This window comes from Manis pentadactyla, chromosome 3 (assembly GCF_030020395.1).
Source record: "Manis pentadactyla isolate mManPen7 chromosome 3, mManPen7.hap1, whole genome shotgun sequence".
Classification (NCBI taxonomy): Eukaryota; Metazoa; Chordata; class Mammalia; order Pholidota; family Manidae; genus Manis; species Manis pentadactyla.
The window spans coordinates 133668166-133693225 of NC_080021.1; the positions used below are offsets into that span (position 1 = coordinate 133668166).

At 44.1% G+C, this 25060-nt stretch overlaps 1 protein-coding gene across 3 annotated transcripts in view; it reads left to right on the forward strand.

Annotated features, from left to right (window-relative positions):
* The window catches only part of LOC118922095 (contactin-associated protein-like 3), a 219561-nt gene that overhangs the window by 37647 nt on the left and 156854 nt on the right, over positions 1-25060 (forward strand). For all 3 annotated transcript variants that reach the window (XM_036904445.2, XM_057498476.1, XM_036904444.2), the window contains exons 2-3: positions 1114-1224; positions 15195-15388. In XM_036904445.2, coding sequence (XP_036760340.2) covers positions 1114-1224; positions 15195-15388 — 305 coding nt within the window. The remainder of the gene's footprint in view (positions 1-1113; positions 1225-15194; positions 15389-25060) is intronic.

A 25060-nucleotide genomic window follows, 5' to 3' on the forward strand; every position in this document is an offset into this window, starting at 1 on the left:
TATTATGTCTTCTCTATGTGTCTGATAAAATTCAGCAGTGAATCCATCTGGCCTGTTGGTTTTGTTCCTGGGTACTTTCTGATTACTGATTCAATTTTGTTGCTGCTAATTGGTCTGTTTAGATTTTCTGTTTTTTCCTTGGTCAGTTTTGGAAGGTTTTATTTTTCTAGAATGTTGTCCATTTCTTCTAGGTTATCCAGCTTGTTAGCATATAGATTTTCATAGTATTCTCTAATAATTGTTTGTATTTCTGTGGCATCCATCATGATTTTTCCTTTCTCATTTCTGATTCTGTTGATGTGTGTAGATTCTCGGGTCCAGCCAGGTCATGGCTTTGTATTTTACCATTTTCGTGAAATGCTGATTCTCACAGATGTAGATGTAGCCTGGCTGTTGTACCGTATCTTATGGTCTCTATTTTAGAAATAGTTATATTTCCTGTATTTTCAAAATATGTATGGTTTGGGGAGGAGATTTATGCCGGCCTACTTATGCCACAATGTTGAGGAATCCTCTCTTTTTCCTAATTTTAAAGGAAACACTTTGAATATTCCTGTTAAAGAGTGGTGGGCTGGAACAATCACTAACTTCTTTAATTTTGCAAGCCAGTTGTTAAGAAACAACCATTATTAAGCATTAAATTGTATAAACTTACAATTTAGTAAATTCATATTGAAAGCAAAGTAATACATTTTCTAAACTCAACATTTAGTATTTTACTTTCTGGCATTTTACTATTACCTATTCTCTTGAGGTTATTTCTATATCGTCTATCTGCATGGTGGAAATACTACATAATGGGGTGATGTGTGCATATCTCTTCCTAACTCCTTGTCAGTAACATCACATTGACAGCTTTGGGCTGGCGATGGTTGGAGTATTTGCACTGTGCAAAGTGGCAGCCCAAAGCAGTTAGGGCTTCTGTTCTCCTCAGGAGCCTGTTGTTAAACATTTACTGACATACCTCTGATTTTTGCCACAGGTTCTAGCATTTTCCTAGCCTGTTAACTAAAGCAAAAGGAAGGGGAGGGTATATGTAAGGAGGGGGCAGAGGGAGGCTGGTAAGAAAGCTTTCATCAGTGTGATAACCTGAACTTGGTGTTTTCCTCACAGATAACTGCGATGCCCCGCTGGCATCCTCCTTGCCTCGAGCATCCTTCAGCAGCTCCTCAGAGCTGTCCGGCAGCCACGGCCCTGGGTTTGCAAATCTTAATCGCAGAGATGGTGAGTCTGCTACTATCTTCTTGTTAATCCACCATGGTTCTCTCTCAGAGAGAAGTATTCTCATCTTAGTTAATACTCATTCTTACAGCTCAAAAATTAATTATTCTGCAGTTTAATGAAAGTGAAGAAAGCAGACTCATATTCTCATTTGCTAGCTTTCTTTTTGTTTATTATCAATCTTTTTTGTTTGTTTTGATACTTTCCTTCCCTATTCATTGCCAGCAAATGATCATAAATGAGATTAAAATCAGAAGGGAATTATTAGAGACTCAATTATTTCCAGTTTTATCAATCCCTTTTAGAAAAGCCTCTGGGAACAGTGACTAGTCAAGCATTCTGATTATGAATAACTAAAATAAAAAATAAATGAGCCAGTGCCACAGCCACTGGGGGGGATCTCAACAGGCCACAGCAGGGCATCCGTGAGATGTGAATTTGTCATGGGTATAATGGGGAAAGGGCTCAGTCCCAGGACTTTTGAGAGGAGACCAGCGGAAGGCTCCTGTTGAAAATACAGATTCCCTTCCTATGAGTGGGAAGGGAGCTAGTGGGTAACTTGGACAGAGATTAACCCATTCTTGCTAGTGTAGTACCATTGGTTAAATTACTTCTCTATTGCACAAATAATAGTTTAGTGGTTAAATTAGTGAATACACACACTTAAAACTCAGATGTTTCACTATCTTTTTAAGGGATAGGTTAATTTTATTGAGAAAGGTGAAGTCAAAGTAAAATTTGAAATTAACCTGTGTCCCATGTAAACACACCGTCGCAAATTCTGGAGATACTGCTATGGAATTTAAGTGTTTTTCTCCATTTATTTGGTATTTCTAAGATCAGAGTTTAGCGATAGCTTGAATTTTACTGTGTCCTCAGAAATCAAATGTGGGAACCCAGTAGTGAGTGATTGTATTGGCTGTTATAGAAGAGTAGGAACACTAGAGAAGAAACTCAGTGAGCCTAGGGTGGGGGCATATCCATTCACTGTCCACCTTGTGGGCTTTTACCAGGAAGAAGCAATCTGTGGCCAGATACTTACTCCTCAGCATCATTCATGCTCATTTTTAGCATCCCAGTGAAACATATCTTCTCACTGCCGTCAGATTTCAATTAGTAATAAAGGTATCAAATTCACCATTTTTTGGTCTGGTGGTTACTCTGATATCAGCTTAATATCTAAACTTCCTACTGGTTTGCCCAGAGATTCTAAAAACTAAGCACCACATTTCATTAGTCTAAAAAAGCCCCAGGAGCTTGTGCATTGTGTTCCTGATTTGCATGTGCAGAACATCATTATGACTCAGGCCTTTGGTGCCGTCAGTATGGGGCACTGGGAAGTTGATAAACATTGACAGGGAAAATGCCGAAGTTTACGATGAACTTACTTCCATTACACTTAATTAAAATATCTAGTAACTCAGAATATGATAAGCAGTCATTATAAAATGGTGAGTACAAAGCTTATCTTTTATATTTGGATCACTCTGCAAATTCAAATTAATTTTTAAAGAGTGGCAATCAACTGATGAGGCATGTGTTTTGTGGTGGTTGTCACTCTGATGGCATACAGTGTGCATGCGGATGCTGGGGCATTTCCACCTGATTGCATTCCCACTTCTAAAGCATGATTTAGATAGCACATCTTACCAATATTCTTCCTGAAGGGTCATCTGTCTCTATTTTATGTTAAAAGCCAGCATCCCAGAGTCATCCTTGGCTTTTTTTTACCTTTGTAAATGCTGGAGAACATACAAGTTCACTTCAGTTTAGATTATCACAATGTAAAATATGGATAGCATAAAACCTGGATTAAAATGCTGATTACTCTCCATATACAGTAGTTTTAGCTTTTCTGAGAATTCTGTGTATGATGTAGTGATGAAAACCATCATGTTAGATTACCTGATTATATGGTTAAAATTTCCTTGGTCTATGTTATTGTATTTGAAGGTTTTAAAGAAGGTGGTCTGTTACTTCCGTAGTTTCTTATTTTGCCCAGAAGTCATTGATATTCTAGAATTCTTATAAAGAATTACAAATGTCTCAAATATCATAGATTCTGCCAAGAATTTTATATGTAGCTGATAACTGCACCTACTGGATGCATAAAGGTACCAAGAGAATGGTCTATACATAATTTTAGACTGCACACATACATAAATTTGAGCCACTCTATATGTAATCCCCCCCAAAGCCAAACGATTTAGAATCCTAAGGTATTTTATGATTTTACAGCACTTCAGTGATTCAACACACAGCCAGTATTAATTAGTGAATTCAAATGTGTTGCACATTTCATGTTCTCTGGTTTTATGTATTTTTTGCTTACACATCTTATTTATGTGTTCATTTTGTTTTCTATTTATGAAAAGTAGTAAAACATTTCTCAGGAAGACTGCAATAAATAGAGGAAAGAGGTCTGTGAAAGATCCTGAGAGGGCTAAGTAGGGAAGTCCGGGGAGGTCCAGCATTTCTGGGGACATGCCAGCCACGGAGAGGTGGGGCCCCAGGAGCCTGGGATGCTGTGACTCTTGAGTCTGCCACCACATGCCTGTGTTTTTGTGTTTCCTAGCGGAAGCTCCCATTATTGTGGAGGTAGTCATGAGTTGAATCATCGCTCAGCATGAACCTAAGTGCTCCTAGAGTTTCTTTCGGAAATCTCTGTCTGGGCTCCTCTAGAGTTCCTATTTGGAAGTCTTAGGTTGGGGTCTAGATAATACTTTTAAGAAATGTCCACACTACTGTTAATATACCTTATCTTTTTAAACAAAGAAAAACTGCTGAAAGTTACTACCCCCAAATGCCCAGAAGTGTAATTTTTCAAAACTGATAGTTGTATGAAGTAAATCACGTACACATATTTTATTCATATACCTGCTCAAGAGAATTGATGCCATTAGATTGTTGGATTCTCCCAGAGGAGAGCGCCGCCCCAAATCACTCACAGAAGGCGTCTCTTGATGCAATAAGCAAGAGGAATTTATTCAGAGACCAGCTAGCTGGGGTCCAAGTGTCAGCCCGACGCAGCGGGTCTCAACAAGGACCCCGAGCACTCAGAGTCAGAGGTTTTTATAGCAAAAGGGCAGTATTTTTCCACAAGCACATCACATTGTTTTTCCAAAAAAACACATACATTTTGGCTGACGCCACATCCTGGGGGTCTGGTGAGATAAGATCACCCTCGGAATGTTAGGGTGGTTCTTAGTAAGGTAAGCTTGGTATGTATGATTAACTGATTGAGGTTGGCTAACTAAAGGTCACTGCAATCAACGCTGGCTGACTAACTTGTTTTTCAAGGTTCTAATATTTTCCTATTTTCTTCCTTCTAGGTTAGAAAATGGTGTCTAAGCTTTAAGATGGCTGTACTTATGCTAACTTTCTATCTTCAATAAGGTTGATTCTTAGTGAAGGGTTCTACAAGATAAAAAAAGTAAAGTCCTAGAAAACTGGGTTTGACTGATCATATTGGCTGATTTTGTTTCCATCATTATTATGTTGATATTTCCTAAAACCATAAGTCACCAAATATTTCTATACAAAACCAAGATTGCTGAAATCTGACTCTTGATTGTGAATAATAACATGCTCTAATATTGACTTCACACTTTTATTCTGAGAAATACCCTAAGGAAACTTTATACTCCATGTTTATCAGATAAAAGTTACAAAAAAAACCAGAAAACAAAAACTATGTTATAGTAAGCTGTGCTGGACTTTTATTCTACCTTTTGCTTGTGAAAATAGCCTTTTGTTTTTATGATTATTGTTACTTCAGGTGACCCTTCATCTATAAGGCTCAGGAGCCTTGCACATCTTGTTTTCAAACTCTTGATACTTTGTTCTCTTTAGTTACATGATCTGTGAGCCCAGGTGAGGTGGAGGGAGGCCTGGAGAAGCTATTTGAAACTGATTAGGAGGAAACACACTCAGTTTTGTCCTTCTCGCTTCCTCACAATGCTGGCATTAACACTCATCCCAGAGAGAAAGGGACCACTCTGCTCCCTTCATGAGACAGATGCTGAAAAGTATGGACTCTACCTACTGTGGCATGTCACCATTGGTGACAGTGCAAATGAGATTGCTTTAATTTAATGTTACCCAAAATGACATTTCAGAATACCGTAGTGTTTATTGTGAATAGAAGTAGGTGGAGACAAACTGAACAGACTAGGTGTTTTTCTCTTTGTAAGTGTCCACCTTCTCATATTGAGACATTGAGCATGCTTCCTCTCACCAGGACTGTTACCCTGTTGGAGGAGCCAGGAAAGGTCTTATCTCATGATCCCAATACAATTAATAGCTGAGCATTTTAGAAGCTATTTTCAATGTTCTGATATTTATTTCTCAATTTAGGAAATAACAGTTACTAGTACAAATTTATCCTATAGGTTTTTAAGCAAGATAAAGAAAAATAATTAGATTAGGAAAAATGTTTTGATCTGGCTATCAGATACTAAATGACATATACCATGAGATCTCTGATTATATGAACTCTGCAGTATCCCAAATAGGACATGATATTAACATTAAATTAAATAGGACAGTAACATTTTTTGACAAAGAATGTTAAACAAAATCTAAAGATTACATTATAATTTAAATATCTAAAACTATGTCAACTCCTGATATAAATTAGGATATTACATCAAAAATATTGATGCACATCTCCTAATAGTAAACTTTTACTGTATATTTTTTCATAAAATCACAGTTCTTTTATATTCCTATCTTTTATTCACAGGCCAGGAACCTGTTGGAAGGAATTGGCCAGTGTTTCCAGATACTAAATGGAGCAATTCAACCTGCAGTAAAGGGCCTTCTTTGCAAACCAGATTTTTATAAAAGCATATGAATGTGCTGGAAATTTGTGCCTTCAGACATCAGATTCTGAATTCTATCTGGCTTTCCTAAAAGTTTTAAACTTATTATGGCTAATACTACACATTCTCTTTTTAAACCACCATTTCTTTCCTTCATTCTTTCTCTCTCTCTCTCTCACTCTTTTTCTCTTCTCTTTCTCTCTTCCTCCCTTCCTTCCTTTCTTTCCTTCTCTTTCTGTCTTCCAAAGGACCTTGCCGATGCACTCTTGAGTAGTGAGTGCCGTGGACAGGTGAGATGTAATAGCATCCATGCAAAGGGTGTCCATGCACTAGAGCACAGCCATGTAGCTTTTTAAACTTCCAGCTCATCTCAAAGGCATTAAGGTAGCACTTGGAAGGAGAAGCCCCCAGACACCAAGGGTCGTGCTGCCCTTACTGTGGAGTCAGCCCACAGAACTCACTCTCACCTGCTCTGATCCCATGTCCTTTCCAAGCTCTAAATTCTTGCTGTAGAATCTAAGGGACAAGATGAGATGAAACCAGTGTGTTTCTGGTGTAGTCAGTGTAGAATCCATCATTAAGAATCAACCTTATCAAGGATAGAAAGTTAGCATAAGTGTAGCCATCTTAAAAAGCTTAGACACCATTCTCTAACCTAGAAGGAAGAAAATAGGAAAATATTAGAACCTTGAAAAACAAGTTAGTCAGCCAGTGTTGATTGCAGTGACCTTTAGTTAGCTAACCTCAATCAGTTAATCATACATACCAAGCTTATCTTACTAAGAACCACCCTAACATTCCAAGGGTGATCTTATCTCGCCAGACCCCCAAGGATGTGGCGTCAGCCAGCGAAATGTATGTGTTTTTGGAAAAACAATGTGATGTGCTTGTGGAAAAATACTGCCCTTTTGCTATAAAAACCTCTGACTCTGAGTGCTCGGGGTCCTTGTTGAGACCCGCTGCGTCGGGCTGACACTTGGACCCCAGCTAGCTGGAATAACAATAAACCTCTTGCTTGTTGCATCGATCTGCCGTGGCCTTCGTTAGTCTCCTCACTGGGGGGGAAGCGCAGACCGGAATAAGGCCATTGGGTTTTACAGTCAGCAACCTTTGAGGAGGCAGAGTTAGTCATTTTTCTCTGCCAAGTAGCCCAGATCATAGATTTAACTGCAGGATAAGGCAATCCTGGGTCTCCCAGATTCAGTAGTGTCTTTTGGATGGGAAAGTGTCTTCCAAGCATGTTTAGGTTTCTTTGTGTGTCTCCTGCTTCTTTCCAAGGCAGTGTTGGGGTTACAGGCCAGGCTTCTGCCCTCCTGGAGCTGGGTGGGGGTGGGCTACTCATGTCAGGCAGGGCTCGCTTCTGTCTGCTGAGGGCAGGTTGTCAGCACTGGCTCCCAGACTGTGATGAACATACCTCGTTGGTGTTCTCAGGAAGGCCGTGTTCCCAGGGTCATCCATCCCTTGCAGAAGACATCCTGTGTCACTTCTTGTCTCCCTGAAATCTGACCCGGAGTGTCATTTATTTTCTGGCCTGAGCAGTGAGGCCATAGCCCTTTGTTGCAGGTTTACTGCCCTTGCCAAAGACAGTCCAGTCAGACTCTCACCTCACTTCTGTGCCCCGTTTTAATGGCCTGTGGGGAATTGTGGGTCACCGTGCTGAGGGGAACAGGGCATTGGATGTTTTGTCCTGGCATTTGGGGCCAGAGATGACCTTTCTCTCGGTTCACAGCCAGCCAGAGCTGTCGCATCGCCCCACCCAACCACAAGGGTCCGTGGAAGTGCCGCTCCTGTCCCTGAAAGGGAGGACGCAGCGGATGGCTCCAGGGCACTACAAGACAGTCTCCCCAAATGCCAGCGGAAGCCAGGCCAGGCCTGCCGATTTCTATTTATTCCTCTCACTTTCCTTACCCCTTGGGGCTTCACTCCAGACCCCGGTGCCTGAATCACCCTCCCACCACCCCTCGCCCACTGTCCCCCAGGTCCCCACCTGCTCTTCCTGCCTGGTGGGAAGTCACTGCATGTCCTGGTTCCCATTTTCTGAGCTGGTCTGTGCCCACCCTGGCGTCTCTCAGGCTTAATGTATAACGGTCACTAGTTTACAGAATTTACTGGAGGGAAGGCGTGAAAAACATAGCAGTTCATCTTTTCAGAATGATTTGTATGTTTATTGAAGAGTCCTGACTAATGCTGCTCCATTTTGTAGGTGACTTTATTTTGTGAGAGACGGGTCACATCAGGGGGAGGTTGCAAGAGTTGCAGGGATTTGGCCAACACAGTTGCTAGGGCTGGCCAGATGCTCCCGGCCAGTGGAAGGTGGATGGCTCGCCCACCTGGCGGTTGGGAGTGTTGTTCCACCTGGAGGGAACTGGTCCAGGTGGTTGGTGAGCGGGTTGGTTGTGGTGAGGGTCAGGTCATATCTGGGCCCGTTCTGCACACAGTCTGCTCTGCACACGGCCCGTTCTGCTCTGCGCACGGCCTGCTCTGTGCACTGCCAGTTCTGCTCTGCACGGTCCGCTCTGTGCACAGCCCGGTCTGTGCACGGCCCACTCTGTGCATGGCCCATTCTGCGCACGGCCCGCTCTCCACACGACTCCATTCTTATGTATAAAAGAAGAATGAACTTGTACTTTGGGGTCTCCACCTGTGAGTGTGAGACCCCAGCATGCTGGCCACCCAATAAACGCTCTTGCTTTTGCATCCACGTGTCTCCCGGTTATTTGGAGGTCGATTGCAGGGACCCAACATCATAACCTGCATAGTAAGTACCTCAGGGTGGCCACAATTTTACCACGAAAGTTTCCATTTTCCCAAGAGTGAATAGTGCCTACAACATACTTGGTGACTTCCCAAATGGTATGTAGAAGCCAGCCCTTCAAAGGACCATCAAATTCTAAAATAGTTGTCCAGCAAATTCTACTCTTTTTCTTTTCAACATAATTCATTTTTTATATCACTTGTAATACAGAGAAGTTTGTTGAAAGCTATTTGCTTGATAGTGTGTACACTTGACATACACCCTATCTTTGTTCATTTAGCTTATTATTAAAAAGGTTTGGTTCATCCCTAGAGGGATGTGTGTTGGCCCATCCCCTCGTACTGCTCTCAGGGTTTTCCATCCACACACATACAACTACATTGCTTCTTCAAGGGATTTTCCCTTTTAGGGCCATTGGCAAAAGGTGTACCAGTGAAGGTGACCTTCATTTCTGCCAAAGGGGTGAAGTCCAGTTAGCAATCTTTTGCATAGCACCTGGGATGGCTAACGTACGAGGATGCTTGTTAAAACCAAGCCCACGGGAGTCCTGAGCTGCAGGTTTAACCTGTGAGCCAGAGGGTGGTCCGAGAAGGTCACAGCTGGTGACAAGGCTGATGGATCATCTCGTGGGCCTTGCGGGCCGCTGCTCTGCCTGGACAAGGGCTGAGTGGAAGATGGTACTTCAGAGGCTCCCTGTTCCCTCTGTGATCTCACCGTTGGACCTCCTTTGGTTGCCACGTTCCCTCCAAGGAAACCAAGGCGCGCAGGCTTTGCTCTACTGTGTTCAGTGCCATCCTTTGAATGTTGCCAAAAATGCTCCTTTGTAGTAGCATTTACATATTGTGAGGCTTAGGCCTTTTTCCATTCACATTGTAATACGCTATTTTGTATAACAGGTAATCTGTAAATGCCTCTTCATCCAAGGCTTTCATAGTGTGCTTACAAATTTTAATGAGTTAAGCTGTATAACATCCTTAAAAAAAAGTTCCATCATCATGGAATATTCTTTCCAGAGGCTTTTGGCTGACTTGAGAAGTGACATATGAATGGGTAATTCAGTTTTTATGGCTTTAATTCTGGTCATTCTTATATTTCCTGGCACCATCTTATACTACATCTAATTAAAAAAAAAAAGATGTTGCCTTAAGAACAACAGTGCATCCATGAGAAGTAGTGGGGCCAATGGAGCAGAGTGCCTGACCTCCTACCCTTCTGGGCTCCCTGGAGTCCCTTGTGTTCTCCACGTAAGAGGGAGATGCTGCTCTCCCTAATGGCCCCAAGGATGATATGAAATCCCATCTGCTCTGAGTACCTGAGGAGGCCTCTGAAAAGTGCACATGGATGCTTTCATAGAATTAGAACACATCCTGGGCTCATGCTCCTTGTAAACGTGCAGATTTCATGGGATACGAACAAAGAAGCTCAGTCACACATTTTATTCAGTCATAAATGAGGTATTTTTGACATGTTCAGATTGTTTATAGGCTTGCTGAGCAATGCTTCCTTTTATTTCTAAGGTGAGAAATTAGCAAATCTATCTTAGAGTTTTGTCAATGCAGCACTTCAAACAAGTAAGAACTGAAAAGCTTCAGATCTGAACGCTGCTTTATTGCATGTTCCTTTAAAGCTTAGCCAGAAGTATATATGAGAGAGAGAAAGCAAAGCACATAGCATCAAGAGATTTTTGTTTATTTCATGCAGAAAGAGCTGCAGTGAGGAATGTTCAGTGCCAAAGTGTGTTAAAAGCTGTCTCCGGGGCTGCTGTGCACAGAGCCCAGAGGAGTCACATGTGAATCGTCACAGCATACTTTCTGTTCCTCAGTATCACTGGTCTTCAATGCAAATCTCAAATTGAGCAATATACACTTATTTTTTATTTATCTTTGAATTGTCCATTTGCAAAGCCATGATAGGGTATCTTCACATCTTTAAATTTGTTTTACAGTTAGGCACCAATGTGTGCCTTATTTCCTTATGGATGCACTTTTTGGGGAACGGTCCACCCTCCCCTGCTCAGGCTGCTAGCTGCTAGCAGAATGTGGGAAGCACATTGAAAGGGCGTCGGAGCACACCTTGACGGGCCCGGAGACAGGATTCTGTGTTTTTTACATGCTGATAGCCCAAAATGCTATATGTAGTATACTGGAATGGCTTCCTAAGATTAGAGTGGAAGGAGTTGTCCTCAGCAACATAGGCAGACTTGTGGCATAAGCTTCAGCATTTAAAGCCCAGAGATCTCTGAGTTAGGTGGCCAGGGAGCATCCCCAGAGCCTGCCCACCAGCCCCTGTTTCTGGGAACCCTGTCATCTTTCCAGGGGAAAGCGGCAGTGGGCTCCTGCTCTTTGAGCCTTTTTCTCATTCACCCTGGACCCTGCCTGGAACTTGCAGTGAGCCTTCTGTGAATTAAAATGCATTTAAGTGCGTATTGCTGGATGAGCTCCCACTTGACACAGTGTAATAATGGTCTTGGAGGGAAACTCTCCCTGGGGACATTTCAGTTTAGCTGTTTATTTGCTTGGTGTGGAGATGGGCGGGTCTGCTCACTTCACACTGACCCATCTGACTTTTGCTTCCTTGGATCTTTCTGCTCTGGTACTTGTGAAACTTGAAGAAGGCTTGAGCTTATTTTACTTTTCTTCACCTCTGGTTAATTTCCCTCTCTGCAGAAAGCCAGCTGATGCTCTTTATGATAGTGCATGCCCCGGGGCCACCAACCAGGAGCAGTAGTCATTGTCATGATCCGTGGCCTGCCCTGGCTGAGTGTCCTGTTCAGGCCCCCCCCTCTCTCAAGGCAGTGTCACTGTCTGTGTCTGATCCAACCAGAGCTGGGGGAGCAACCACACAGGGCTAACTGGAGGCAGAAACCTCCTGATGTATCAATGTAAGACAAGCCCAGTGATTGATAAACAGTACTGAAGAACTGCTAAACCATAGGGATAGGATCTTAGAAGGGGAAGATAATGAAAACGGAGCTAAGCTTGAATAAAACATCCTTACAGGGACCTAAAATGAGTGTCATCTGCAAAGTGGAGATGGGCTCACTGGTTCACTTCGAGGTGTGTGGAAGATGTAAGAGTAGCAAGAGAAGCTCTTAGCACATCACATACTCGTGACAGGTTTTGTTTTCTTCATTTTATTACCTTTGTCTAGTATAAAATGACACGTAACAGGCCATTCAGTGATGAGTAACTGAAAAGCCCAGCACCCTGGCTGTGGCCCTGCCTTCACCTGGAAGCAGGGACAGCAACACCGTGGGTGTCTGGCAGCAGGTGCCAGTGTCCAGGTGCTCAACGCACCTTAGTCCTGCTCGTGCCCTAACACGTACCCTTCATGCTCCCCTTGTAGTGGGAAGGACGTTTTGTGTTGGGTGGCCTCCCAGGCTCTGGAAACTTATCCTATACAGGTTGGGTCTCGGGACATGTTTTCTTTGGTATAAATTGTGATGGCTTTTCCGCCAAGGGGCTGAGGTGGGAGACAGGCAGTGGCAGAGGACAGTCTGTGGTGTGGGCAGTGGAAAAGCTGGAGGGGCAAGTGCCTTTCTCATGGCTTAAGCACTGGTGACACTACAGGAGTAACTAGGACGTGCTGAACTCCATTTCAGGGGGTGCTGGTTCCCAGGTGGATTTACTGAAGATTTGCAGTGTTTAATAATGCAGGCTGTTCAGTAAGAGCCACTGGTCTGCACAGATAGCTGTAGGGGTGCTGTGTGTGAGCATACCCGTGTCCAGCCTGGCTGGTGAGTGCACCCCCTTCTGCCCTGGCTGGTGAGTGTACCTCCTCTGCCTTGACTGGTGAGCGTACCCCTCCACACGCCCTCTCTGCCCTGACTGGCACTGTTGCTTTGTCCTTATGCCACAGTCGTCCCCCATTCCAGTTGGTGAAACCACTCTGTGCTCCCTCACAGGCCTCAGGCCAGCATTTGTGTTATTTCCCACTCTCTCCACCCAGCATTTCATTAAATGCTAGAAAAAGTGGCATCAGCCTGGTGGACTGCGTGCATGAGTGACCGCAGGGCATCTCCCATCACCCCCCAGCATCTACCTGCAGATTAGCCTGCTAAAGTGAGCTGCTGCCTGCGCAGGAGGTTCTGCTTTCAGCCCTTTATCAGAGTGTCCAATTCCTCAAATAGCTTAATTTGCATACCAGCAGCACCTTCTCACCACAGGTGAGGAATGTGAAATGTTCAAGGTGGATTACCTGCTGATATTAAAGGCTGGGCAGCAGAGAGGTAGCGGCATGGTGGAAGAGGCCAGTCCCCGGGCACTAGGCCGAGCACATGGGTGTTTCTATTCCCTTGTGCTTCTCTAAACACGTGGTGCCCATGTTAATGACATTTGCTGGCCTCAGGAGAGATTAGAAATGACAGAGAAGGACTGTGAAATGCCAAAACATGTATCAGCAGTACTTTCTTTAGAACTTTAATGCCAAATAGTATGACATAGAATACAGGACATTGAGTAGTTTCTCAGAGATTCAAACTGATTCATACCAAATTTAAATGTAGGGCCTCCAAGTTAAGTGATTGGCTCAATGAGTTTTAACTTTCTTTTTTGGGGGGTAGTAATCATAAAATTGCAGTCAGCAGAGTAACGTTTCCCAGGACTGTTAGTTGGCTGTTAGCTAGACTCCAGAAGGACTTCTTGTTAATCAAAAAGCTCAGTGAAGCCCTAAGACAGAACAGTAGAACGAGATGGGGATGTGTTGGGTAATAAGCAGTCTTGTCATTACTGGCGAGGACAGACTGAGAAACTGTCACAGATGTGAAGACACTAAGGGGACATGGTGAATAAATGCAGTGTGGATCCTGGAGAAGGAAAAGGGGGTTTGAAAAACTGGAGAAATCAAAATAAAGTTTGTTGTTTCATTAATATTGTACCAGCGTTAATATCTTAGTTTTGATAAAAGTACCATAGGATGTAAAATGTTAACTTTAGGGAAACCTGGCTAACAGACAGGAATTCCCTATACTGTCTGCAACCCTTCTGTCAATCTGAAATTATTTCAAAATCAAAGAGTGCATTATAGAGCAACCAAAATGGCAACATATTTAAGATTGAGAATCTTAGGATGCTGTGCCTATAGTACATTGAGAGGAAAATTTTGAGTATTTCAACAAAGACTCACTGTGGAAATGAAGAAATCATAGAAAGTTGTAAGCTCTAGGTTTAGCGGTCATCCATGTCGTGCTTTAGTGGAGGACTTGGTGAAAAAACAGGTGGTGCTGGCCTCCAGTGACTCCTCCATGCCCTGCCTTAGGAGCCCCACTTCCCTTTCCCTCCAGCTGTCTTGTACCCATGTCACACACTGCCCGACAGACACTTGGTCCTAACAGCTTTAGCAAATGGGGTGCGGGTGTTGGAAAGAGAAGATGATAAATGTCTCAAGTGTCATACCTTACTATGGTGAGATGCTCAGGTTAGGTGTCTGAACAGTGTGGAAATTTTTCTTAAAGCTAGTTTAATCATATTAGGGATTGTTTACACAACACTATTGTTTTCTAGACATAGGTATAGCAAAATATCAGTTCCAGAATGTGTTTAAACTTACTTACAAATTTCTGTGTTGTATATTCATTTAAAATAAAAATCAATATGACATCTAAATCCAAATAGAAAATTCGTATTTCTGTTAAACTACAAGAAGAATATATATCCACAGTACATCTGTGGGTGTATCCCTAGTTCTGTTTCTTGTAGGCTCTAGACAAAACAAAACACAGTAACTTCTGCTTGGCACCTGTTGTCTGAGTGTCTTATCACTCACTCACTCTGGGCTCTTGCTCGCTCACCGTGCTGCCTCTCAGAGTGCTCCCTGCACAGGAATCACCTATGCGTCTGTCCCCGCCACACTGCATTTCAGATTGTTCTTTGAAGTAATGTTTCTCCTATCTGCCTGTAAGCATCTTGAGTGTAGGGCTATACCATGAGCATCTTTATTTTCCTGGCATTCCATACTTCCCCAGCATTTTTTTTCCCAGCTCAAGGTGGGAACCCAGAATTAAGGTTTTCTAGTTCTGCCATGGTCTGCATGTTTTCCTTTACATCTGGCAAGTGGCAAGTCATGCATAAAGGCCAGTAAAGACCTGAGTCCCCAGCACTGATGCGATGGCATGGTGCTGGGCTGTCCACCATTGCATTAAGTGCTCTGACTTCTTGGAACCCCTGAATATTAGGAGGTCAGGGCTTGTGAGCTAAAAAACCAGAGCAATTATGTAGGTAGGCTTTGTCCATTTAACCTGTATTTTCTGTGTGTGTATGATTTTGAGACTTATATATTCCAGAATTTGAAACTGTGATTTTCTTAAATTTTATTTATGACACCATTCTTACAGGCTAATGTAGATTTTTAAGTTTTTTTTCTCTTTACCATTTCTCGTGTTTCTATTTCCACAAAAGGGGCTGGTGGCTGGACCCCACTTGTGTCAAATAAATACCAGTGGCTGCAGATTGACCTTGGAGAGAGAATGGAGGTCACAGCTGTGGCCACCCAGGGAGGATACGGGAGCTCTGACTGGGTGAGCAGCTACCTCCTGATGTTCAGTGATGGCGGGAGGAACTGGAAGCAGTACCAACGAGAGGAAAGCATCTGGGTATGTGCCTTTATTGAACAGCAGCCTGTCAGAGTGGCAGAGTATGAAGTGTGCCAGTTCCTGCATGCTGCTGCAAATCTGTCATATCAGGAATAGAAGTGGGGCCTCCTACGTTACTGAAAAGTGTTTTCAGGTGCATGTAAGACACATGTGGCATTTTAAAATATACCTACCGAGTATAATTTATGAAGTAAGTTAAAGTGAAACAACTTTATAAGGTAGTGAAATACTGGAAATGTCTTCCCATTATTCCTTTAAATAGTGCAAATTCTAAGGAATAAGTCACACATGAATCTGCTTTATTTCTGATCAGTAACACAGAGGTTTGTACTGCCTCAATGTTGTTTAATAAAATGAATTCATTCTGTGTCCTCTGATTGAGATTTCCAAAGGACCCTAAACAGTTAGAAATACATCTAATGGACAGTCTCCTCAGGAGGGTGTGTTGAGGGCTGTGAGTCCTCCTCCGGCAGGGGCTCAGACATCTGTGGCTCTTTTAATTCATAGGTGATAGATTGCTGGGATTCTTTAGAATCGTAACTACTTTAAATTATTTTACCATCAGTGATATATTTTCTACTTCTGATTACATATCCATGCTTCTTTTTAAAGAATTGCATTTTGATTAACTTTCTGAATATGAAAATACATGAAACTTACCACATATTTTGCATTTCTTGACTTTAAATCATAGTCTGCTCTGAATGAGAAGCTCCAAAATTAGGGTGTTGTAAATACCTGGACAGTGTTTGCAGTTGGTTGATGGGGCAACAGGTGGAGAGGTGTGGCCTGAAGACTGTCAGGTGGAGAAAGAGTACCTTTTTCCTTATTATTAAAAATATAGTTTAGATGGTTGCCAGGAACTGGGGAGGGGAGGAATGGAGAGGTAATGTTTAGTGGGGACTGAGTTTCAGTTTGGAAAGATGAAAAAGTTCTGGAGATGGTCAGTCGTGGTGGTTGAACAATGATGTGAATGTTGATGCCACAGACCTGTGCCTCTAAAAATGGCTAGAGTGGTAAATTTTGTTATGTATATTTTACCACAATACAAAAATACAGTTTAGCATATATTTATTTTAGGCTAAAGATGTAGTGTAACTTTAAAAATTTTTCTTAATCCTCATGTTAAGAGGACAAGTATCAGGTAACAAGCCATCCTTAGCCTATGGCTTGTCTTTGAAGCTAACAGGTAATGACATGATAGTATTTATTGGGTCACAAATTGTTTTCATTTAAGTTTCCTTAGAGCTCTGTTCCTTATTAGAACTTACTAGATCATGGTCCATTTAATTTTTTTTATCTCTGGAGCACTTATTTGTTCATCAGTAAATGTTGATTCACTTAAATTTAATTAAGAATTAGTTGTTAGAATACTAGATAAAGAACAAAATAAGGGAGAATTTGTGGTTTTAGGGCTGGCTGACTTAAAAGTTCCTGTGATGTAATAAGTCATAAGAAATACATACTGGGTCATTCAGATGACCAGATAGGTATTTCCCAGGTGTATTTGGTCTTCATCCACAGTTCCTGGAACAACTGCAGAGTCTTAAAGGTGAAACAGGTGTTTGTTATGTTAGTGAGAGAGTTTTGGACCCCCATCCAAGGGCAGGGGCTGGAGACTAAATCAGCCAATGGACAATAATTCAGTTAGTTATGGCTATGCAGTGAAGCCCTCACAAAACCCCTAAGAGCTTATTGCTCTGTGCTCTGCTGGGTTGCATCCTGTTTCCCAGTCGGGGAGAACTTCCATGTGTGGGGAACCAGAAGGTCTGCCTGTGCCACTGAGCCAGGCCCCAAGCTCCACGAGGATAGAAGCTCTTGTATTTGGGACCTTGCCCTGTGTCTCTCTTCATCTGGCTGTTAACTTATTTCCTTCACAGTCTCCTTTGTTAAGCTGGCATACGTAAGTTTGTTCCTGAGTTTCGTGAGCTGCTCTAGCTAATGAAATGAACCTCAGAGGGAGGTCATGGGAACCTCCAGTCTGTAGCCGGTAGGTCAGAAGCACAGGGAACTGCCCGGGGTGTGCGACCTGTGTCTGAAGTAGGGGGTGGAGGGCAGTCTTGCAGGATGGAGCCCTTAACCTGGAGAATCTGGTGCCGGCTCCGGACAGACAGCATCAGAATTGAGTTCTCTGATGCCCTGCTGGTGTTTGAGAATTGCTTGGTGTTAGTATGTGTGAGCAGACCCCCACCCATACTCTCACACATGGGAATTGGGTCTGGGACCCCAAATGGAGTTATATTATTACTGGTGTGTATAATATTACACATGTATGTAGGGAAAAAATACACCCTTGAATTTGGTGTCAGAGGCGTGGGATTCACAGTTCCTAAACAAGCAGTTGCTGTGTGATCAGAGGTAGATATTAATGTTGAGCTAATTCTGAATACACCAAGTCCAAATGAGGGTTAAGATACATATTACCTAAGAATGAATAAGAATTAACTCTTAATGAAGCATCTACTTACAGAGAACTTTTGTTCAAAATTAAGTAGTTTTGCAAAGTTAAATAAATAATAGTTAATCATGCTTATTCTTGGTTGTGTTAATAATGAAGGTTCATATTTTTGCTGCCACCACACCCCAGTGATCGAGAGACTGAAATTTCTTGCTTTTCAGTTAAGCAGGTTGGAGGGAAAGTATATCTGAGCAGCATCTTCTGCCAGTGTCAGGTCAGTGCTGGGCGAGTCAGGTGAAGAATGGTGGTATTAATCCTGGGTCATGCAGGCGAGGACAGGTGTGGACCCCTCACACAGTGAAGGCTGACGTGGTCTCCTGCCTGCCACTCCAGGGAACACACTTAGGTAGAGACCCCACCATCCCTCCCTGATTCCCTGGTACTTCACGTGCCTAGGAAGTGTTTGCTGAATTAATGAATGCGTGGATCCCACCTTCTGCAAGTGGACTCCACCTCCTGGCTGGGTGCCTTTCTTGAGCTCCCTGCTCTGCTGATCCCTGTAGCTGCTCCTCTCAGCTCAGTGGGCATTGACGTTCCAGTGTAGGTATTTCTCTTCTACATATTGAGCTCCGTTAGGGAAGGCGCTCATGCTTGCATCTGTGCATCCATCATTATGGTGTAATGAATTAATCTGCTCTCAACCTGACTCTGCACACAACTGACTTTGACAAGTAAATCTCACTAGTCGATAACTGTACTTTTTTCCCTGGAGGCTCTGGGGAAGACTTTCTCCAAGGTGTCTGGAGACTCCTGGGTCCCTCCCCAGGTTCCATGATTCCCTGGGTGGCCTCAGAGCACCAGCATGTAGTCATCTCATGGCTGTGATTTATTACAGCAAAGGAATACAGAGCAAAATGAGTAGCTGAGGAAGGCATGTGGGGTCAGGCCAAGGACTTGATGAGTCTCCTGCCAAGGCCTGTGAGGCTCGGTGACCACTTGGTCCCTGCTCTCCATGGAGATCCTCCCTGAGGGTGTCTTTTCTTCATTTTCTTTCAGCTTCACTCTTCTTGGTATCTCTCTCTCTCTCCTTTTCCTCTTCTGTTCTTTCTTTATCTGACTATACTTTCCTGCTTTCATCTGTTGATAAACATTTTTCTCCTCACCTGTCTCCTCTCTCTGTTTTTTCCCCATTTCCCCTTTTTATCTGTGGTGTCAGAAATCATAGAAAATCAACTCAAAGTAAATCTAGGTGATCTGAGCACCCGACCACATTGTGAGAAGGGGGATTTAGGTGGGTCTCTGGCATGGCTGTGCCTGAGAGGCAGCCTCGCCTCCACCTTCTGTGGGTTGACTTCTGGCAGTTATTTCCCTGTACTGGTTCAAAAATCTGGGAAAGTTCTCTGACTCACCTGGCTCGGGCTGCGGGGCCATGGCCTGTGGTCAGAGGAAGAGGCCCTCTGCCCTGCTCTGAGCCCCGGCGCCTTGGGCTGGTGGGCGGGGCTGGCTGGCACCAAGAAGGGGGAAGCAGAGGGGGTCAGAGTGTCCATTTTCCCGTTCTTTGTCTCACTCTTGCTCCATGATCCTTGGCCTCCTTCTGTTTCTCTGCTTTCCTCTCCTTATACATTCTTATCCTTCTACTCGTCTCCTCTCCTTTTTCTCAGTAAAAGAAAGGCCTCGATTCACATGGGCCTTGCTACTCAATGCAGCCCACAGACCATCAGCAACACCTGGGATCTGGAAGGAACTATGGAAGCTCAGCCCCTGCCCTGCACTGCTGAGTCAGAATCTGCATTTTAACAAAATTCTGGGGGCATTGCAGCACCAGTTAGGCTGTGAGAATCCCTGACTGGAAGGCCCACGTCCCATCTGTGGGAGAGCTTGTCCTACCCCTTAGCTACCCTCCACCTGCCTGGATCTTAGGGAATCAGGTCCCCTGCTTATATATATATAAGTCGTCCCTCTCCTGTGCTAACCTGAGCATACAGCTCTCATTGTATGGGACCCTGGAACCTGCTTTGGGAACCTGGAACCCCAGCGCCCTGCATCTGCAGAACCCATTTCTTCCCGATGGCCACCAAGATGTTGGAGCAAAGCCCATGCTATTCTCTCATTGCTTTTGCCAGTAAATAACCATGTGGTTAAAGTTAGTCCTGTCTTTGAGAACTATATTTCCTGAATCTGTACATTCTGCATTAATTAGGACTTTATTCTTTCTTTCTATTATAAACTCATCAGAATTCCAACTTAAAGGTTTTATCACTTATGAGTCAGAATGCTTAGAATTTAAAGGGATGTTTCCTTTTGTACAGGCCCTTTGTGGGAAAAAGGCATTCATTCTTCTAAGAATAGACTGGTAAAGTATATTTGAGAAAAATAAGAAAATTAATTATTTGCAATAAATGTAAGTTTTGGTACAAATAATTCTATTTAAGAGATTTCATTTGCCTTAAAAAACTATGTGCCAGCAGGTCCTTAGGTGAGAATAAAATAGCAACAGCTAACCATTTGAAACTTTTTAAATTATAATTATTATTTTTTTATTTTGGTATCATTAATCTACAATTACATGAGGAACATTGTGTTTGCTAGACTCCCCCTTCACCAAGTCCCTCCCACATACCCCATTAGTCACTGTCCATCAGTGTAGTAAGATGCTGTAAAATCACTACTTGTCTTCTCTGTGTTGCACAGCCCTCTCCATGCCCCCTCCACATTATACATGCTAATCGTAATGCCCCCTTTCTTCTTCCCCACCCTTATCCCTCCCTTCCCACCCATCCTCCCCAGTCCCTTTCCCTTTGGTAACTGTTAGTCCTTTCTTGGGTTCTGTGATTCTGCTGCTGTTTTGTTCTTTCAGTTTTTCCTTTGTTCTTATACTCCACAGATGAGTGAAATCATTTGGTACTTGTCTTTTTCTGCCTGGCTTATTTCACTGAGCATAATACCCTCTAGCTCCATCCATGTTGTTGCAAGTGGTAGGATTTCTTTTCTTCTTATGCCTGAATAATATTCCATTGTGTATATGTACCACATCTTTATCCATTCATCTGCTGATGGACACTTAGGTTGCTTCCATTTCTTGGCTATTGCAAATAGTGCTGTGATAAACATAGGGGTGCATCTGTCTTTTTCAAATTGGGCTGCTGCATTCTTAGGGCAAATTCCTTGAAGTGGGATTCCTGGGTCAAATGGTATTTCTATTTTGAGCTTTTTGAGGAACCTCCATACTGCTTTTCACAATCGTTGAACTAATTTACATTTCCACCAGCAGTGTAGGAGGGTTCCCCTTTCTCCACAACCTCACCAACATTTGTTGTTGTGAAACTTTGTTTTTGAATAATTTCCAATCTAGAAAATCAAATAGGAAATGTGGACTAATTAATGAGGTTAATTAATATTGTATTGAAAGAGACACAGCAGTTTGACAGTGCCCTGAGAGAGCAACACAGGTGGCTCCGAAGATTGAAGGTAGAAGAAATGATAGGAAGTTATGATGGGTGGGATGGGGGTGTTCATTATGTCTGCAGTGCTTTATTTGAGCACAAGAACTGGTTGCATATATGGCGAAATAGTCACTTTGTTAAATCCAGATAGGTACGTGTGTGTCTGCTCATTGGGATGTTTGAAATAGTGCATCATTAAAAAACCAAAAAATACTGAATTGAGGTTAAAAAAATTATGTTACCTGGTGTAAATAGAAAACACCCCACATGACTCACATATGACTTCAAAATAAAGAGGGGGGGACTCTCTTGTCCCCTCTTGGCCTGAGCCAGGAGCTCTGTCCTCTCTCTTTATCTCTAAATAATAGCGTCTGCCTTGATCTCCTACGTTGAGTGTTTGCGAAGTTCATTCTTGGACTCTGTGAACAACAAACCCGGATTTTGGGGGGCTCATCCGGGATTATTTCGGAGGTGAGTATCAGCATCTGAGCCTGCCTTTTTCTTTCACTCTTCTAATACAAGGAAGCCGTCTATAGCACACAGCATCGGGCGCTCGTCAGCCACTTACATGGAACTAGACCGGCTGCCGATCTCAAAGTCTTGAGCGACAGGCTCCCCTGCATCTCTCTCAGTGGATCCCCCATCTCTGAGAGCCGGGAAAGTCAGCTGAGTGGAGGCCAGGATTCCCTTTCAGAGGCATCTCCTTGGATGCCAGGGACTGAGGAAGGCCATGGGCACCTGTGAGAGTCTAGGCTGAGGCTGCACTTCAGCGGCTTCTCAAAGGCCCGTGTGTCTGGAATCAGACCCTGACAGCCCGACCGGGTATCCGTGAGGAGTGTCTCTCTCTCTCTCTCTGTCTCTCTGACACCCAGCCTGCTTCCTCAGGCTGCCCTGGCCTCTGAGTGAGGCACGGGTGTCCTTTATTTTCTTTACATGCTCTGTGTGTGCCTCTAACTTCATCAATTTCACGGAACCCGATGCTCACCACCACAAGGTAGGAGATCTACGCTTCACGCTTATTCCTACTTTTTTATCTCATAAAAATGTGCCTGGGCACCTGTTAGCCACTTAAAAGATGATTAGTGTCAGCTACCAGTCTTTAGCCTTGGGTGAAAAGTTCCCCAGGTGCCTGTCACTCCTTGATCCCCCTCCTCTGGACGAACGGGAATGTTGGGGAGTGGCTGAGCCTCCTTCCTACTTTCCTCTCCTAATCTGCAGACTCCGAGGACAGACTGGACTAGTAGTTGGTAATCCTTGGATCTCCACCCTGGCTGATTGATCCAATGGCACTGAGTGAACCTCAGGCTAGGCTGCTGCCTGGGCAAGATTCGCAGATGACCCCTGACCTCTTTGTCTCACAGGTCAGATTTCTTACAGTGGGTGACTAGTAGGATAATTCCCAGGTAGTAGCAGAAACTGGTGTTTGAGAGTATAGACACCCCCCCCCCCCACTTCATAACTGTTCATGGCAGCCTCTGTCTGAATTCTACCATTCGCCTTAGAAAAAGTCCCCCTGCTCCTCATTCGAAGCAGTCCCCTTGGGACTGTGCCATTTTCTCCTTTGTAGCGTAAATGAGGTTTGTGAAGTATTCAAGCTGAAAACTGAGCCCAGCATGTAAATGGCTATATTCTGTTGACCTCTGTTCCTTAAAGGCAGGCATCCTGGGGCTACAACATTTCCTTTTCTGCAGCCCCCAGGGAAGGGGAACAGGCATGTCACTCTCACTGACCACTGCTCTGGCCATGAGAAGTCACACAGTCCCTGCACTTATCAGACACGTAGGGGCCTCTCAAAGAATGATCCCAAGTGTACTATGCTAAAGCATGGGCAGAAGAAATTAGGGTCTGGATAAGAACTCCCAAAAGGCATAAAGTAGGAGCACACTTTATGTGTAAGGTCCCACTAAATCCAGAGCTCTGTGGCAACTCTTGCTTAGTGGAGAGGCAAGAGGGAAATCAAAGCTAGGTGCAGGCCACACTGGTAAGGAGTGGTTCAGTCCAGTAGGCCTGGCAGAGGAGGTGATTGACCACTGTCACCCGGGCTCCAAGGCGAGGGGATGCCTTCACAGAAAAGGCCAACCAGGTTTTGCACACCTGTCTTTCTCTCTCTTCCAGATGGGAGCATCCTTGAAAGGAAAGGAGCGACACACAGCAGCAGTTCACCGAAGAATTCCGCTTTATTAGGGAAAGGTGCTGGGTTATATAGGAAGGGGCATGGGGTGATTGTGGTGTTACTTCTACGGGGCTGGTGGCCATTGGCTAGGTGCTGGGATTAGGGGGGCGAGGGGTGATTGGGGTTCAGATGGCGCTGGTGGGAATCAAGGACCCGGAAGAGAAGCAGGAGGTTCGCCATCTTATGGATGGGGGCCCTTCATTCCCCCCTTTCTCCTCTATGGGGTTGTGGACGTTGCTTTCTCTCTGACTGCTTCCTGCTGAACGGGGGCGGAGAAGGGAGTGAGGGCTTGAGGACTGGGAAGAAAGGGTTGATAGGACTCCCCACAGTAAGGACGAGTAGATGTGGACTTCTTCAGGTTGGAAATCAGTGAAGGTTCCCTGTAACCATAGGTCGAGGACTTGTTGATTCTAATGGTGCCAAGAGGATACGGGTGCCAGAAGCCAGGTGTCTGCGGCCATTGTTTCCAGGAATAGTTTCCAGCAGAGAGAGGGGTCCATCTCAGTGTGTGGTGAGGAGGTTACGAGAGGGTGAGGGATCTTCTGTGGCTAAAAGCTGGTAGTTCCTGAGTAAAAGCTGGTTGAAAGTTTGATTAGAGATTTTACTGACTTGGGATTTGATAAACTTTACTATACAAGGTAAGAAGAGACAGGTGAGAAGAATGATTATTATAGGGCCTGCAATGGGCCAAAGCCAGGTGAGGAAGGGGTTTGTTAGTATTGAAGAGAATGGGTTGGAGGAGTAATACTGTGGGTACCGGGAGTTACTCATGTAGTGAATGGCGCAAGACCAGTAGGGACATCACCTGTAGGTGTCTGGCCATCGCCTGCAACAGGCTTGTTTTTGGTCATAGAGGAAGCAGAGGTAGGGAGAATAAAGGTAGCTGCTAGTGAACACTTCGGTGGAGGGAGGAAAGTGGAGGTATAAAGGCTCGGAGCAGCCTTTCAGAGGACAGTCTGATGTGGCAATGAGGGCAGTAATTTTTGTTTGATGCTGTGTGTAAGTCTGTCTGACTTTGAATCGCCATACAAAGGAGGCTGGGGTGGTGGGGAAGACAATAGGAATGAGGAAAAAAGCGAGAGAAAGCGAGGGAGCAGTAAAGGAGGAAAAAGTCATGATTCGGGTATGGATGGCAAAGGGGGTGAACGGGATTTTGGAGGAAAGAGGACAGTAAGGTCAGGAGTCTGGAGGGAGGGAGAGTCTGTAAACTTTGGTAGGTTAAGAGATCCTTTAGGTGATGTGGGGACAGAATGGTAAGGGGCGCCCCGAATGTCAGTTTATGAGCTTCCTTCTGCAAGAGCTGTCCAGCGGCTAATGCCCATAGGCAGGGGGCCCATCCCCAAACTGTGGAGTCTAATTGCTTGGAAAGATAAGCTACTGGGGCAAAGGATGGGCCATAATATTGGCTTAGGACTCCTAGAGCTTGACTGGACCTCTCATGAATGTATAATGAGGAGGGCTTTGACAAATCAGGAAGATGGAGAGCTGGGGCTTCCACAAGGGCTCCACAGAGCTTAATGAAGGAGTGTCGGGGTAAGGAGGATAATGGTTCTTCAGGGGGGCCCTTGTGAGGTCGTATAGGGGTCTTGCCAACAGGGAGAAGTTAGGGATCCACGCTCTAAAATACCCAGCCAGGCCTAGAAAGGAAAGGATTTCTG